Source organism: Narcine bancroftii, chromosome 4 (genome assembly GCF_036971445.1).
Source record: "Narcine bancroftii isolate sNarBan1 chromosome 4, sNarBan1.hap1, whole genome shotgun sequence".
Taxonomy (NCBI): Eukaryota; Metazoa; Chordata; class Chondrichthyes; order Torpediniformes; family Narcinidae; genus Narcine; species Narcine bancroftii.
This window is the reverse complement of record NC_091472.1, coordinates 41,315,757-41,333,602: the sequence shown is the minus strand read 5'-3', so window position 1 is coordinate 41,333,602 and position 17,846 is coordinate 41,315,757. Positions and strand designations below refer to the sequence as shown.

Here is a 17,846-nt window from a genome sequence, read left to right as displayed (position 1 = left end):
TCTGTGAACCTCAATCATTTTCAAACCTCTCATAATGAAGCCAAAATAGTCAATAATCTAAGCAATATTGATATACTGATTGCTTGCTCATAGTAATTAGAAAAGTCTCAATATTAACTTCCAAAACATTACGAGCTATGAAAATTGAGTGTTCGTCATAGGGCACCGTAAAAACACAATCCTCGATACTTGCTACTAATGCAATGAAGGAAATTTGACAACATAGATAGAGCCTCACCAAAGCATTGAAGAAATGTCACAAAAAGGCCAAAGAGGTTAGATTAATTAATTGTGCAAACAGAGATATACAAGTTTGATTTTGGTGCACAGCATAAGATCTACTGAGATCTGGCCTGCAAGTTGCCTTTGACATACAGTTCCATTCCTACCCTGTCAATGTGCAAATCTAAATTTGGTTAAACAAATTTAATAAACCTAGATTTGAAAAGCAATTCAGATGTGGTGACTATGTAACTACACACCACAGTGAAAACCTTTTTGATTCAAAGGCCTTTAAAAAAATCTGGTAGTCACTACTAGGACAATGCAGAGTGACCAATGTTGAATATTAGATATTCCCAGTTGCTTGACTTTAAATAAAACAAACAAATGTGATAAAAAAGTGGTGGGTTAGCTCTGATGAGCCAGAATTTTAAAAAATCAGATTCAATAAAAAGACATTATGCCAGAATACAAGGATGTAGAAAAATAGATACAGCTGAAGTTGATTAGTAAATGAAAAGATAAGACAAAGGTTAATAAAGAAAAATATTCAAAGATACAACTCATAATTTCTGATGGCAAGATAGTCTATTGAGGAATAAACATTTCCATGAGAAAAATCAAGACATATGGAGATATCAGATATCAGGTTAAATAGCCAAAAGTTTGTTCAAACTCAGGTATTGTAATATTGCCTGAAGGAAAAAAGTGATTTGGAGAGACAGAGGGGCACAGGCAGCCAAACCAAGAACTTATCAGTGAAGACAAGGCCATGAAAGGCAGTGCAATTAAAACTAGATATGGTAAAGTAGCTAAAGTATCAAAAAGAACTCTGAGCGTTGCATGACTGAAGCAAAACTATGGATTTAAGAGCAAAACTATGGATTTAAAACCAAGATGAGGATTTTAAAGTAAAAACAATGCTGGAGAAACTCAGCAGGTCAAACACCATACTTTATATAGCAAAGATAAAGATATGTAAGCAATGTTTCAGGCTTGAACCCTTCATCAAGGTATGAGCAAAATGTAGATAGGCCCTGAATAAAATGATGGGGCAAGGGCCAAGGGAGAAGCACTGGTCCACAGGCAAGAGGTAGATAAGGGAGTGGGGGTGTGGGGGGGGGGGGGGGGGAGGGGGGGGGAAAGAATGGCTCTATGAACGGATAGTTGGAGAGGGAAGCATTGGAGAGCTGGAGCAAAAAGAGAATGAGGGATAGGGCTGAGAGAAATTGGTCTAGCAGGCATCGAAGAGGTTGATGTTAATGCCATTTAGTTGGAGAGTGCCTATACAGAATATTAGGTGTTGCTTCTCCAATTTTTGGGTGGCCTTGATCTGGCAGTGCATAAGGCCATAGACAGACAGGTCAGCATGGGAGTGGAGTACAAATTTGAAATGGTTGGCCACCAGGAGATCCCTGTCACAGATGAGGCCAGAGCGAAGATGCTCAGCGAAACAAACTCTCAGTCTGCGTCTAGTCTCTCCAATGTAAAGAAGGTCACAATGGGAGCACCAGATGCAGTAGATGACTCTTGCAGATTAACAAGTGTTGCTTCACCTCGAAGGCTTGCTTGGAGTTCGGAATGGTGGTGAGGGAGGAAGTCTGGGCGAAAATGTGGCACATCCTGCGATCACAAGGGAGGGTGCCAAGAGGGCATTTAGTAGGAAGATATGAGTAGATGAGGGACGCATGGAGGGAGTGGTCCCTAAGGAAGGCAGAGAGGGGAAGATGTGTCTGACGGTATTTTGAAATTGGGACGCTGATTAACCTAAATCAATGCAGATAAATGAGTATGAATTTAGAATGGTGTGATGCAAGCATGGATAACATCAAGTTTATGGAAATAAAATACCAATTCAAAATAAAGTGGTCAGTGCATCATCCCAAACTAGCCTGCAGACATCATGGTTGAAGTAAAAACACAATGCTGGAGAAACTCAGCAGGTCAAACAGTGTTCTTTATATAGCAAAGATAAAGATACATAACCAACATTTCAGGCTTCAGCCCTTGAACAAAGTATGGAAATTGTTAGCAGACACCCAAACAAAATGGTATTGGGGGAGGAGAGGAGCAAAGGTAGGAGGGAATAGATGGATAAGGGAGGGAGGGCACACCAACAAGCAGGGGAAGGAAGGATGGCCCTGTGAATAGAGGGGGAAAAGGGGTGGAGAGCTAGATGAAAGAAGACAAAGGGAAAGGGGAGGAAGGGAGGGAGAGAGAATGAGAAGTAGGCTAGTGGAAACCAGAGAAGTCAACGTTAATGCCATCCATGCCCCTCCCCCAACCAATTTCTTTTGAGTGCCTGCTGACATTTTTCCATACTTTGATGAAGGACTCAAGTTATGTGTCATCATCTTTGCTATATAAAGTACACTGACCTGCTGAGTTTCTCCAACATTGTGTTTTTACTAGAAACAGATGAGATTGGTAATAAAGAGGGAAAAGAATGAAATCATCGTCTCTTTCCAAATACGGCAAATAAGGTAAATTTTAGTGAGAGATGCCATCCATAACCGAGTCATGAATATACATGCACAGTATTTCGAGCATTGAAAGGAATTTTCAGATCATCAATACCAGCTTGCAACTCCTTCAGTAGTGTTCTTCCAAACCATTTTCATTATCCCCTGGAACAATGTTTGGAAAATTAAATTGTCCACTAACATTTGCTAATGTGATTAACAACTTCATAAAAATATCAAATTTCTATTCATGCCTGTTCATGTTTGTGAACCAAAGCCTGTTTTATCAGACCAATAGGTATGAGTTGGTCCCATGTGGATTTCTCAGCAGTATTCCAGAGTCCCTGAGCTCTTGCGGTTCTCAAGCAAGTCATCAAAGCTCCAAGTGCACCTCTGCAGCTGAAGGCACCTAAAGAAATAAATCAAAGAATCTGCTTAGTGACAAAGTGCCATCAGTAAACCCATCTGAAATAAATTGTTTCATATTACCAATCTGTATCAGCAAAAATTTGTTTTGACTAAATTGTTATTTCCTTTAGGAGCTATTGGTCAGATACACAGCAATTTTTGCTCAGAAGTAAAAATAACTTAAAAACATCCAGAGCAAAGTTTCATGTAAAATATGAACATGTTCCATTCACTATTAAAAGATATTAAAGATAGACAATTCAATTTTTAACAACATACTACAATTTATTGCACATTGTAAATTTATACTATCATCAAAGAATGTGAAAAGATAACTTGCAAACTATGGAAGCCACGCAAGATGAATGTGCATGAACTAAAATTGTTGGTTTTGGAATCGATATTTTCAGCCTAAAAGTTGCCATCATCAGTGTAGAAAGTTATGCAGCCAACTCAGTCCCTGTTTGCTCTCAGGGCAATCCCATTACTCCCATTCACCCACTTATTTTCACTCACATACCCATCAATTCCACTCTAATTTGACAATTATCCATCTCCACTGGTGGTGATTTATGCTCACTCCAAATTAACCCACCAATCTGCACACAAATGATGAAACCAAAGTGCAGAGTGGGCAACCATGCAGTTGCAGGGAGAACACATAAAGGCCACAGAGACAGTACTGGAGATCAGGATCAAACTTAGGTCAATAGACCTGCAAGGCACAGCAAGTCCTGCTGTGGCTCTTTGTATCAGTCAACTGCCTCATACCCACAGTGATATAAATATAATCATTTTTAAGCAACCTTAAACACAAATTGCAAGTATTGCTCAAGGCAGCCCCCAGGCTCAATCACTTTCAGCTGCTTAATCAATGTCCTGCCTTCCATTGTGGAGGCAGGAGGAGGTACATTTGCTTCCTTGGTAACAAAGTAGCCCATCATGTCTGCAAGGAGCAAGAAACATGAAGAGCAGAAACTCAACTGGATGTTTCACAGCCCCCTTACTGGGTCCACCACATCAAGTCAGAGGCTGAGTGTTCTAAACTGAATGACTCGCCTCCTCGCACCCCAAGATCTTTGCAGAGCACAAATCAAGATCATGAATGAACACTTACATTGATGACTGTGGCATCAATAAAGAAAATCACCATCATAAAGGACAAACCCACCTGCTTGATTGGCATCCCATTAATCAACCTAATCATTCATTCCCTTCAAACATCCCACAACAATTTCAGGAGTACCATCGACAAAATATGCTTCAGTTCCTCATCCAGGCTACTCTGCCAGCAGGGATGGGCAACCTATTGTGACAGATTATTTTATATTGTATATAGATATGTTTTAAAGCAGATTAATTGTGGCAGGTTTTTTTTAAGTTTAGGTCATGTACAAAAACTTCAAAACAGATCTTATTTAAAATGCCAGACCTCTGCTCAAGCCAGACAGTCCAGGCTCTGAGTGCTGTTGCAAAAAAGAGTGCTGATAAGGACTTCACAAGTAGGTGTTAATTGGACATGCTGTAGAGTAATGGATTATTGTTTTGGAAAGCAACAGATGAACTAATTCAGAAGATTAGGTCCGGTACTGCAGGCTGTCTGAGTGCAAAGTGCTGTCCTAAGAGAGTCATGTGGTTTTCTCTGTGTGCGTGTGTGTGTGTGTGTGTGTGTGTGTGTGTGTGTGTGTGTGTGTGTGTGAGAGAGAGAGTGTTACAGTCAGCAGAAGTAGCTGGGACTGGAATAGGGCAAGCTTATGAAAATCCCATTTGAAAGACGGCCTGGTCAAAGCCATTGTGGTTCATGGAAGAGGAGAGGTCTGGCTGTCTAATGTTTCACTTGGTATAAGGGAAACAAAAAGGAACTCTGTGGTGACCTGAAAGAAAGAGTTTATCATCTGGAGAACCCTGAAGTGGCAAGTTTCGTCAGCAAGACACTGGAGTGGCTGATTAAAAAGGAATCAGTTGTGGATGTCATCATACGACAAATCTCTCTCTGAAAACTGACAAGAACCTTCCTGAGAGGTAACCATTTACCTTTCAAGCATCAAAGCCTGGTAAACTTTATAAATGTTAAATTCTGTGTACAGTATAAGAATTGCCTGCAACCAGTGAACTTGGAGGAGTGAGAAGTGAGATTGGACTGTGAATCAAATAACTTTTCTGAACTTACACACATTACAAACACGTGCGCTTAGACTTAGAAGGGGGTTAAGTTAAGTAAGTCAATAGTGATAAGTTGAAGTTTGATTCTGTTTTCATGTTTAAAGATAATTAAAAGCAACTTCTGTTTAACTAACCATTTGTCTTGGTGATTATCTATTGCTGCTGGGTTTATGGATCTTCTGGGCTCGTAACAGTGTTAACAAGATAGAGAGAGTGCAGAGAAGTTTTACAAAAATGTTGCCTGGGTTTCAACATCTGGAATACAAGGAGAGATTGAGCAAATTAGGTCTTTATTCCTTGGAACGTAGAAGGCTGAGAGGGGATTTGATAGAGATGTTTAAGATAATGAGAGGGATAGATAGAGTTGATGTGGAAAGGCTTTTGCCATTGAGAGTAGAGAGATGGATACAAGAGGTCATGGGTTGAGAGCTGAAGGGCAAAGGTTTAGGAGTAACATGAAGGGGAACTTCTTTACTCAGAGAGTGGTTACTGTGTGGAATGGGCTTCCGGGAAAGGTGGTGGAGGCAGGGTCAATTTTGTCATTTAAGAAAGAGTTCGATAAGTATATGGATGGGAGGGGGATGGAGGGATATGGGCAGGGTGCTGGTAAGTGGGATTAGAGGAGGGTACTTGGATCAGTGCGGACTAGAAGGGCCAAATTGGCCTGTTGCCATGCTGTAATTGTTATATGGTTATGGTTATATTGCCAAGCAACTTTAGAATGGTTTAGGGTTTCGATAATATAATTTTTTTTTTCTTTCTCTGATTTTTCAATCCTTTTTCTTTTGTTTCAATATATTCTTGAATTAATAATGTATAAGGCCAAAAAAATCTATTAATGAGTTTGCTTACTTTATTACAGCTATATCAGTGTCATGCAATTTTTTTTTCTGTACATGTGTATTATTACATAAAAACAATAAAAATATTGAAAAAGAAAGAATCCTGGGGGACTAATATCCTGGTGGGGTGGTTTGCTAAGGCTACTGAGCAGAGTTTAAACGAGAGTTATTGGGGGGATGAGATCTGAACTGAAGAGACTGGGGAAGAGTTGGTAGGCTCACAAATAGAAAAAACTTGAGACAGTGTGTGAGGGAAGATAGGCAGGTGAAAGAGAAGGGGACATGCTCAGATGGACGGTTTGAGATGTGTCTACTTTAATGCAAATATTGTGAACAAAGCGGATGAGCTTAGAGTGTGGATTGGCACTTGGAGTTATGATGTGGTGGCCATTACAGAGACTTGGATGGATCAGGGACAGGAATGGTAACTTCAAGCGCCGGGCTTTAGATGTTTCAGAAAAGACAGGGAGGTGTGGGGGCCATGGCATTGTTAATCAAAGATAGTGTCATAGCTGCAGAAAAGGTAGATGTCATGGTGAGAACATCCACAGAGTCTCTGTGCATGGAGGTTAGGAACAGGAAGGGACCAACAACTTTATATAGGCCGCCCAATAGTAACAAAGATATCGAGGAGCAGATAGGAAATATATTCTGGAAAGGTGCACCAATAACAGTTATTGTGATGGGAGATTTTAATTTCCCAAATATCAATTGGCATATCCCTAGAGCAAGGGGTTTAGATGGGGTGGAGTTTATTTGGTGTATTCAGGAAGGTTTCTTGACACTATATCAAGATAAGCCTACAAAAGGAGAGTCTGTACTAGATTTGGTATTGGGAAATGAACCTGGTCAGGTGTCAGATCTCTCAGTGGGAGAACATTTTGGAAATAGTGATTATAATTCTATCTCCTTTACAATAGCATTAGAGTGGAAGAAACTCTAGGAAGAAACATTAGAAAAGTGTTTAATTGGAGTAAGGGGAATTATGAGGCTATCAGGCAGGAAATTGGAAGCTCAAATTGGAAATGGATATTCTCAGGGAAACGTACGGAAGAAATGTGGCAAATGTTCAAGGGATATTTGTGCGAAGTACTGCATAGGTACGTTCCAATAAGACAGGGAACTGTGGTGTACAAAGGCTATAATAAATCTAGTCAAGATGAAAAGAAAAGCTAACAAAAGGTTCAGAGAGTGAGGTAAGGTTTAGAGATCTAGAGGATTATAAGGCTAACAGGAAGTATCTTAAAATTAGGAGAGCCAGAAGGGGCCATGAGAAGGCCTTGGCGGGCAGGATTAAGGAAAACCCCAAGGCATTCTACAAGTATGTGAAAAGCAAGGGGATAAGAAGTGAAAGAATAAGACATATTAAGTGTGACCTTGGGAAAGTGTGTAGGGAACCAGAGTACTGTGGGAGGTGAGGGAGGAGATTGCTGAGCCTTTAACAATAATCTTTGAATCATCAATGGGGACAGGAGGGTTGCAGATGTTGTTCTTTCATTCAAGAAAGGAAATGGAGATAGCCTAGGAAATTATAGACCAGAGAGTTTTACTTCAGTGATTGGTAAATTGATGAAGAAGATCCTGAGAGGTAGGATTTACAAACATTTGGAGAGGTATAATATGATTAGGAATAGTCAGCATAGCTTTGTCAAGGACAGGTCATGCCTTAAAATCCCAATTGAATTTTTTGAGGATGTGACTAAACATATTGATGGAGGAAGAGCAGTAGATGTAGTGTATATGGATTTCAGCAAGGAATTTGATAAGGTACTTCAAGCACAGCTTAGTGAGAAAGTAAGTAGGCATGAGATCCAAGGGAACATTGCTTTGTGGATCCAGAATTGGCTTGACCACAGAAAGCAAAGAGTGTTTGTAGATGGGTCATATTCTGCATGGAGGTCAGCAACCAGTGGTGTGCCTCAGGGATCTGTTCTGGGGCCCTTACTCTTTATAAATGACCTGAATGAGGAAGTGGAAGGAAGGATTAGTAAGTTTACTGATGACTCAAAGGTTGGGGGTGTGGTTCCCGATGAAACCTCTGACAGCCCTAACGTTTATAAAGCACTGTCAGAGGTTTCAGCTGGACATTGATAGGATGCAAAACTGGGCTGAGAAGTGACAGATGGAGTTCAACCCAGATAAGTGTTCAATACTTCACTGGTTTCCATTAAAGCTGCTTGCCTTTTCTTCCCTCTGCCAATTCCTGCCTTTCCAGTTCTTTCACCTACACAGCCCTGCCTTCCCCCCTCCCCCCCAGTGCTGCTTTCCATCGCTCCCTTCTCCACTGCCCTGCCCTCCCCCTCTTTCGTTCCGACGCTCACTAGCATTTTCTCATACTTTGATAAAGGGCTCAAGCCCAAAACGTCAGTTACGTTTCTCTGCCTTTGTGACATAAAGGACACTGTTTGACCCAAGTTTCTCCCGCATTTTGTGTTTTTACTTCAACCACAGTGTCCACAGAATTTTGTGTTTTACTTCCAAGTGGTTCATTGTGGTAGGCCAAATATGATGGCAGAAATATAATGGTAAGACTCTTGGCATTGTGGAGGATCAGAGGGATCTTGGGGTCCGAGTCCATAGGATGTCAAGGCAGTTGCGCAGGTTGACTCTGTAGTTAAGAAGACATATGATGCATTGGCCTTCATTAATCGTGGAATTGAATTTAGGATCTGAGAGGTAATGTTGCAGCTATATAGGGCCCTGGTCAGATGCCACTTAAGAGTACTGTGCCCAGTTTTGGTCATCTCACTATCAGAAGGATGTGGAAGGGATAGAAAGGGTGCAGAGAAGATTTACAAGGATGTTGCCTGGATTGGGGAGCATGTCTTATAAAAACAGATTGAGTGAACTCAGCCTTTTCTACTTGGAGCGATGAAGGATGAGAAATGATCTGATAGAGGTATATAAGATGATGAGAGGCATTGATTGTGTGAATAGTCAGAGGCTTTTTCCCAGGGCTGAAATGGTTGCTACAAGAGGACTCAGGTTTAAGGTGCTGGGGAGTAGGTACAGAGATGTCAGTGGTAAGGTTTTTTTTAATATAAATGCAGAGAGTGGTGAGGGCATGGAATGGGCTGTCAGCAACAGTGGTGGAGGCAGATATGATAGAGTCTTTTAAGAGACTTTTCGATAGGTAGATGGAGCTTAGAAAATAGAGGGCTATGGGTAAGCCTCATAATTTCTAAGGTAGGGACGTGCTTGGCACAAATTTGTAGGCCGAGAGGCCTCTATTGTGCTGTAGGTTTTCCAAGTTTCTATAAATCAAAGCACTGAGTATAGGGGTTTGCTTAAAGTTGTACAAGACATCATGGAAGTCAAATTTGGAGTATTGTGTCCAATTTTTGTCATCTAACTACAGGAAAGATATCAATAAGTTAGAAAGAGCGCAGGAAGATTTACTAGGATATTACTGGGACTTGGGTTAAGCAGGTTAGGGAGTTTTGCCTCTCCTTCGAGAAAGTAGGTATTCTATTTTTTGGACCAAAGATCAAGAATGGAAAAATACTGAAAATACTGTGCACAAAAATCTGTCAGTTAAACAGCTAACACAGATGATTTATATAAAAAAAAAGTGATCCAGTCAGTGCAAATGTCATTACCAGAGTTCTTTCCACCTACTCACCAGTCTTGTCAGCCTTGTCAGAAGAGCGAAGTTCTTTGATCATGTAGGTCAGGCTGTCTGGATTGCACTTCAATAGTTTGGGAAGATAATAGTCAATGATGGTGGTTTGGCTGGGCTTCTCATCACACAAGGCCATTAGAAATGGCAAGACCCACATTTTGTGCCACTGTTTAATCCAATTGCTTGACTGTGGTGAAGACATCAATTGATTCTTATGGTTGATAAACATTTTTTCCAGTAGTTCGGTTGCATATGCTGCCAGCGACTGGTCATGCATTATCCGTAAAACTTGTTTTGGGATGGAGTCATCTACAGTTAGTATATAATCAGTACCCAAATATTCTACTAAACAGCTCAGTGAAATATATTTCCCTTTGATGTGCCATTCTAAATCTAACAAACTCTGTGTCAGGTTTAAGAAGAATGAATCTGTTGTTTCAATAGAATCATCAATAGTTTTCTGATGTATTTTTAAAATATTTTTAAATATAACCTTGGTCTGGTGTCTTACTGCATCCAAAGGATGATCCCAATGTGTCCATATATATCCCAGCAGTTTCTGAATGGATTCAGAGTTTCCATTCAAAGAGTTTATCAAACACCGAGAACATAAGTCCGAATGGAGAGCATCTAATGCAGATGTTGTCCAAAAACTCAGAATTCTAGAAACTGACATTGCCATACTGGATTCCCTTAAACTGCAATTTAAAAAAAAAAGAGGTCAGTGATACAACTGGGGAATTTCTACCCATGTTAAATAAAATAGAGCACACTCCATTCACTAAATCTAATCCATTCGCAGAAATTGTAATACCTTGCAAATTCACAGAAGCAAGCAGAAATCCACTAATTCTGCAAAATAGAAAACTTTATACCCTGAATACCCAAGGCATACTTCCTCGTGAACTGGGAAGAGGAAGGAGAGCCTTTTTGCACACACTATGCATACCCATACACATTGCAAAACAAAAAGGAAATTAATTATAACCTGGAAATGATGTCATTAAGATACTGTCAATCTTTGCTTGCACTTACATCGGTCTAGTTCATTTCTAAATAAACCTGACCTGTATCAATCAGAATTTATTGTCATGAACAAATCACAAAATTTGTTGTTTTGTGGTGGCAAATATTCTTATACACCGCATTACAATATTCCACAAAAAGTCAAGGTAAGGCAGTGTCTTTGGTTCATTAATTATTCAGGAATCTGATGGAAGTGAGGAAGAAGCTGATCTTGTGCCGCTGAGTTCTCGTCATCTTTTTCCCGATGGTAGCAGAGTGAAGAGGGCATAGCCTGGGTGGTGAGGATCCTTGAAGATAGAGGCTACTTTCTTAAGATACCACCTTTTGTAGGTGTCCTCAATGGAGTGAAGTCTGGTGCCCATGATGTTGCAGGCTGAGTTAACAACCCTCTGAAATATTTTCTTGTCCTGAGCATTGGCACCTCGATACCAGACAATGATGCAACCAGCCAGGATATTCTCCATGGTAGCCCTGTAGAAGTTTTCAGGAGTCTTCTGTCACATACTGAATCTCCTCAAACACATTACAAAGTATAGCCATTGCAGAGCCTTCTTCATGATTGCATCGACATGGAGGCTTCAGGATCCTCAGAGATGTTGACACCCAGGAATTTGAAATTCTTGATCCTATCTACTACTGAGCCCTCATTGAGGACTGGATTCTGTTATCCAGATTTCCTCCTGAAGTCCACAATCATCTCCTTGGTATTGCTAACATGGAGTGCAAGGTTGTTGGCGTGACACCACTCAACAAGCAGATCTATCTCCCTCCTGTACGCTTTCTCATTGTCATTTGTGATTATGCCGACAACTGTGGTGTCATCAGCAAATTTGTAGATAGTATTGAATTGTGCTTGGCCACACAATCATGGGTGTATAGTGAGCAGAGCAGTGCACTAACCGCGCATCCTTGAGAAGCACCAGTGCTGATAACCAGTAAGGAGGAGACATTTTTAACTGATTGGCACTGACTGTAGTCTTCTGATGAGGAATTCAAGCAGAGGCCCAGGGGTTGAAGCTTCTTGACTAGCACTGAGGGAATAATGATGTTCAAGGCTGAGGAGTAGTTGATGAATTACCAATTACCTAGGTCTGGATTCATGTCATGGCTTTAGAACAATTTCTGGATATTTGCTTGTTTAAAAAATTAACCTTGGTACCTTATTTTTTTCATTTAAGCACCATCATTTACATGAATAAGTGTTTCAAAAAGGGAGGAACATTCATCAGGCTGGAGGAGAATTTATTCATGTTCTTCAATGGCAACTGAACACTTGAAAATAAAATCAATTCTACTTAATTTGGAGTTCAGATTTTCTTCATGGTTCAAATTCGAAATAAAATTATAGCAATTCTGGCTCCTTATATTGCTAATTTCTTCTTAAAATATGGTCTTCTATTATAGTTTGAATTGAGGTCATTCAAAAGCCTGTGGTCACATTAAAACTGCAACTACCTAATAACTGCAGCCACAGTTTTGCATCTTCTGATTCACAGATCCCCTATGAATATTTTACAGATCAATAGTTGGTTTCAAAAAGGAGTTTTAAGATCATTTTAAAACTTCACTCAGTTATTCGTCTTTACTTAAGCTAAATGATAAATCTTTGCCACTTTTTCAGACCTGAAGATCCAATAACACACATGAGTGCTGTTTATTTAGAGCACATAACCTATCTTGGATCCACTGCTTACCGGGTGTTGAGTAACAGGAGAGTGGTTAATATATCCAGTAGGAGTTGGTCACTGCCATCTCCCATTCTTCCACAACCCCAGTCTAACATTGTCAGAGTTCCCTGGATGAGGAAGAGAACTGCATCATCAGGAGGATCAGCTCGGAAAAGTCCTCCACAGCTCTGAATCAGCCATCCTGGTGCATCATGAACTCTTTTTGTGGAGTTAAAAAGCAGATCGTGAACCTTTAAAAATAAAAAGGTGAAACAATTAGAGTTTTTTAAAAAGCATCTTGCAATGAAGAAATTAGTTTAAAAGATTTTTCTCATGCAATTCAAGTGGGCAGGCTGACTCAACAGCACCATTTACAATTAGTTAGAAAGTTGCAAAACATTAGTGGGGTTATGGAATTGCACAGATAAATATGCTCAGTGGTCTTAAAATTAAATCTTGACAGAATTAAATAGCAAGATTCTTGAAGATTTTTCAGCAGATTTCTAACAATTGCCAGCTTTACTGACAGTCAGGCTGACTGTCTCATTGAGCAGAGCAAGTATAAGTGTAACCTAGCACAGTGAAAGCCAATTACAGTTGTCCATGTCTGTGCAAGTAAACTCAGAACATCAGGCTTCTCTTTCAGACACACAAGTTGCACTGAAAAAAAAATCTGATTTTTTTAAAAAAATTTAAAAGATCTGACTAATGGTTAAAAAAAACGTCAGGCCACATTTGTGAAAAGGTTCAGGTCGAAGACACTTGTCTTCCCTTCAGCTGCCTCGCTTCCCAAGATTCACAAAACCGCTCTTCCCAATGTTTTTTCAAGATTCCTTTATTGTCATGTAATGGTACAAAACATGTAATATTACACGAAATTACCTTCTGCCTGCCGTTAGACAGATAAAGTGTCGTCATTAGTGTCACTCAGCATCCCTTACAGTAGGAGACAAAGGTAAGCAAAAGAAAGTCCCTTCAGAGTCACTGTATGTTCATGAATTCGTCTCCAGCACTCCTGCAGCCTCTACGGCCACAAAGACTCCCATTCGATACATCGGCAACCCAAGCTCCATATCCAAACCTCTCACATGATCAGGAAGCCTTCAGTGCCCAAACCCCTTCAAGAGCCATTCTTGGCCTCAGCACCCTTTCAAATCCTGGTTCAGATACCTGGTTCCCATGAGCCAGACTCCAGCAGCCCGCATCCATTGAGGGTTCACCCATCACAAGTCACCCGCAGTCTTTCTAGGTCTCTCAGCTGCTGAGCCCCTCACCATGGTCACTGACCTGGAGGGTGGTCTCCTCTGCTTCTCCTTCTGAATGGAGGGTGCTCTCCCCATTTCTGTGCCCCGTCAGTTCACTGCCCTTTGGAGTCCACCACCCCTCGTGATGCCATCTTGGGCACAGACCAGTTTTACTTTAAAAGCATAGTTGCCTTCTTTAACAAGCTGTATACCTCCGTTGTCAATGGAGAAGGGTTCGGAGAGCCTTCGACACTGTGAGCAGGAAAGGGCTTTGGCAAATAAAATCAATTCTACCTGCCTCGGATGCCCCCGCAAGTTCCTCAACATGGTTATCCAACTGCACGAAAACCAACAAGGTCAAGTCAGATATAGCAATGAGCTCTCCAAACCCTTCTCCATTGATAACGGCGTGAAGCAAGGCTGCGTTCTCGCACCAACCCTCTTTACTATCTTCTTCAGCATGATGCTGAAACAAGCCATGAAAGACCTCAACAATGAAGACGGTGTTTACATCCGTTACCACATGGATGGCAGTCTCTTCAATCTGAGGCGACTGAAAGCTCACACCAAGACACAAGAGCAACTTGTCCGTGAACTACTCTTTGCAGACGATGCTGCTTTAGTTGCCCATTCAGAGCCAGCTCTCCAGCACATGACATCCTGTTTTGCGGAAACTGCCAAAATGTATGGCCTGGAAGTCAGCCTGAAGAAAACTGAGGTCCTCCATCAGCCAGCTCCCCACCATGACTACCAGTCCCCCCACATCTCCATCAGGCACACAGAACTCAAAATGGTCAACCAGTTTACCTACCTCGGCTGCACCATTTCATCTGATGCAAGGATAGACAAAGAGATAGACAACAGACTTGCCAAGGCAAATAGCGCCTTTGGAAGACTACACAAAAGAGTCTGGAAAAACAACCACCTGAAACACACAAAGATCAGTGTGTACAGAGCCGTTGTCATACCCACGCTCCTGTTCAGCTCCGAATCATGGGTCCTCTACTGGCATCACCTACGGCTCCTAGAATGCTTCCATCAGCGCTGTCTCCGCTCCATCCTCAACATTCATTGGAGTGACTTCATCACCAACATCGAAGTACTCGAGTTGGCAGAGTCCACAAGCATCAAATCCACGCTGCTGAAGACCCAACTGCGCTGGGTGGGTCACATCTCCAGAATGGAGGACCATCGCCTTCCCAAGATAGTGTTATTTAGCGAGCTCTCCACTGGCCACCAAGACAGAGGTGCACCAAAGAAGAGGTACAAGGACTGCCTAAAGAAATCTCTTGGTGCCTGCCACATTGAGCACCGCCAGTGGACTGATATCCCCTCCAACCGTGCATCTTGGCGCCTCACAATTCGGCGGGCAGCAACCTCCTTTGAAGAAGACCACAGAGCCCACCTCACTGACAAAAGACAAAGGAGGAAAAACCCAACACCTAACCCCAACCAACCAATTTTCCCTTGCAACCGCTGCAACTGTGCCTGCCTGTCCCGCATTGGACTTGTCAGTCATCATGAACCTGCAGCAGACGTGGACATACCCCTCCATAAATCTTCATCCGCGGAGCCAAGCCAAAGAAAGATACCCCCTGTATGGAGCCGCAGGCATTAGGATAGGCCGTTGAATCCTTCAGAGTAGCGCTGTGTCTGCACACTCCTCTCCCAGGGCCACACCATTGGCAGCCTGTCTTTGCAGCAGCTTGGGCAGCAGCACCACCAACGTTTAAAAAATTTTGTTTAAATCAATAGCTGCCTCATCGAAAGCACTTGAACTTTCAATAGAAAGATTAATGACCACTGACTCATATTCACTCCTCAATAAAAATACGTTAGCAGTGCATTGTGGAAATAAAATGACCAGTTTCAAATCGGTCTAATGCACAATTTTGAAGACCCCCCCCAATCATATTCCCTGTTTCAAGTAGGTTTCTTTTCCAGTGAACGGGAGTTGAAGCGAGAGCAGGACAGTTTAAGAAGGTGAGAAGTAAAAGCGGGAGTCGCCATTGTGTGTGTGGGCCAAAGTTAGAGAGTGGTGAGTTGAGGCTTTGGCTCAAGAGGCTTCAGTGAGAAGCAGACATTTAAAAGACTTTTAGACAGGTTCATGAATACAAGAAAAATTGAGGATTATGGATGTGAGGTAGGGAAGGTTTAGATTATTGAGTACATTTATATTGGTCAGCCCAACATCATGGCCTGAAGGGCGTATTCTGTGCTGTAATGGTTTATGTTCTTCAATTACCACCTAGGTGCTTACATGAAATTAGATACTAAGATTCCGGGAATTTCAACCCAACATTCACTAGAAACACTGCAGTGTTTCCAAGTAGTGGTTCACCACCATCTTCACTAGGGTAAGTAGGGATGAATAATAAATGCTCACCTTGCCAGTAATACCCATATCCTAAGAAATAGTTCAAAGTCAATTAAGTTCATACATGATTCTGAAAGACCTAATTATTATTTCAGGAAATATACAGTCAAATTGCAACTCGAGACAAAGTCAGACCACTCAATATGAAATTACCTTCTCTTTTTCCAACATCACAAATCTCTCTTTAAATAGGGTATCCAAGCATATCAAAATAATATAATCATTTAAATTTATACATCAAATGTAATTGATCATTCTTTAATACTTAACTATCAATGGTATTCTGAATTGAAGTGTACATTTTATTTCAATCTGGCTACATCCTTCTCCACAGATATTTATGCCTTATGGATATTTCTAGCATTTTCAAATTTTATTTGACATTTTCAGCATTTGCAGTGTTTTGCTTTTCTATTTTGTTATTCTCATAATTACTTCAACATAGGGTTTTTCATAAAAAAAGAACTTAAATAATTAATTTAAGTGAAAACTCTTCCCACTCACCAACTTTGGCAACAGTTCATCACGTTCCACAATAGTCTTGATAAACAGAAGCGCAGCCATTCCTGCTGTACTCTGAACAGTCTGTAAGAAATTTCCTGAAATACAGAAGAAATAAAAGATATATCGCTGTTTCTGAAATCAATTCCAGTGAGATCAGATATCTCACTCCAAGCTCTTCAAAATTAAAAAGACAGGAAGCATTAGGTTTAGGAAGTAAACATGCTACTTGCCCAGTATGTACAGAAAAAAAACAGCTCTCTGCATTTTTAGTTAAGAAAAGGCCACTACCCTGCATGGATCAACAATAGTTTTTGACAAACTTACCATCTAGGATTATTTCAATAAAGGATGCGAGTAGCCCACACATGGCTTCCCAGAGAGCTGGCTCAGGATTTTTGCAGAAAATTTTATGTATTTTGCTTTGAACTTTCTGAACAAGCACCATTGACGTTTTTAAGGTGAGTAGCATATCATGCATCAGCCTGTTCTGCAGAATGTGCTGCCCTTCAAGATTCCTAAAGCAAAGTTACAAAACAATCATTTTCATGAAAAAGTATTTTTGAGAATTTCTGGCAAAGGCAGTACTTAATTCAAAAGAGAATGTCTGCAAAAGCAGTTTTATGTTTCACAAAGGCTCATCTCAAAGTTTGTATCAGAAAATAACTGATAAAATGGAAAATGTTCCTAAATTAAACAACTTCAGGCAAGTAAACATTGTATATTTTGGCATATAAGTCGACTGGCAGATAGGTTGACCCCTCTTTTTTAATCTTATTTTAATGGTTTTATGGTATATCCAGCATATAAGTCAACACCCATTTTTCGGGCTGTCCGGACCTCCCAGGAACAACCCAATTTTTTAAAATAAAACACCCTAATCGCGAATATCAAAGCTGTAAATTAAATAAATAAAAAATAACCTTGGCCTACCAGGCAGGAGCAGCGACAGCGCACAGAGCTGGAACAGCTACATCATGGTCCTGGCAGGAGCAGGAACATCGGCCTACCAAGCAGGAGCAGCGACTGCAATGTCAGGGTCCCAGGTAGGAATGGTTATAACAGCACCGAGCAGTGGGAAGGTGTTGGGGAGATGCTTCTAGCCTCAACTTGTAAGCGGAATCTATGTCAATCTGGTTTTGTCGGTGAATTTAGGTCTCAAAGGTATATATTGCACACGTCGACCCCCATTATTTTGAAAGATTTTTGAAGATTTTACGACTCAACTTGTAGGCCTAAATATATGGTCAATACTTGTGTCATTGAGAATATGACTTAAGTACATTTACAAAGCATGAAACATTTTGTTTTA

General features: G+C 40.9%; 1 protein-coding gene across 8 annotated transcripts in view; it reads right to left on the bottom strand.

Moving 5' to 3' along the window:
• The window catches only part of thada (THADA armadillo repeat containing), a 466,325-nt gene that overhangs the window by 432,717 nt on the left and 15,762 nt on the right, over positions 1-17,846 (bottom strand). For all 8 annotated transcript variants that reach the window (XR_011355652.1, XM_069931122.1, XM_069931123.1 and 5 more), the window contains exons 7-11: positions 16,862-17,052; positions 16,538-16,632; positions 12,440-12,663; positions 9,720-10,417; positions 2,939-3,093 (exon numbers count right to left, since the gene is read on the bottom strand). Coding sequence is in view for 7 of the 8 variants with exons in the window: in XM_069931122.1 (XP_069787223.1) it covers positions 2,939-3,093; positions 9,720-10,417; positions 12,440-12,663; positions 16,538-16,632; positions 16,862-17,052 (1,363 nt within the window). In the remaining variant the exon portion in view is untranslated. The remainder of the gene's footprint in view (positions 1-2,938; positions 3,094-9,719; positions 10,418-12,439; positions 12,664-16,537; positions 16,633-16,861; positions 17,053-17,846) is intronic.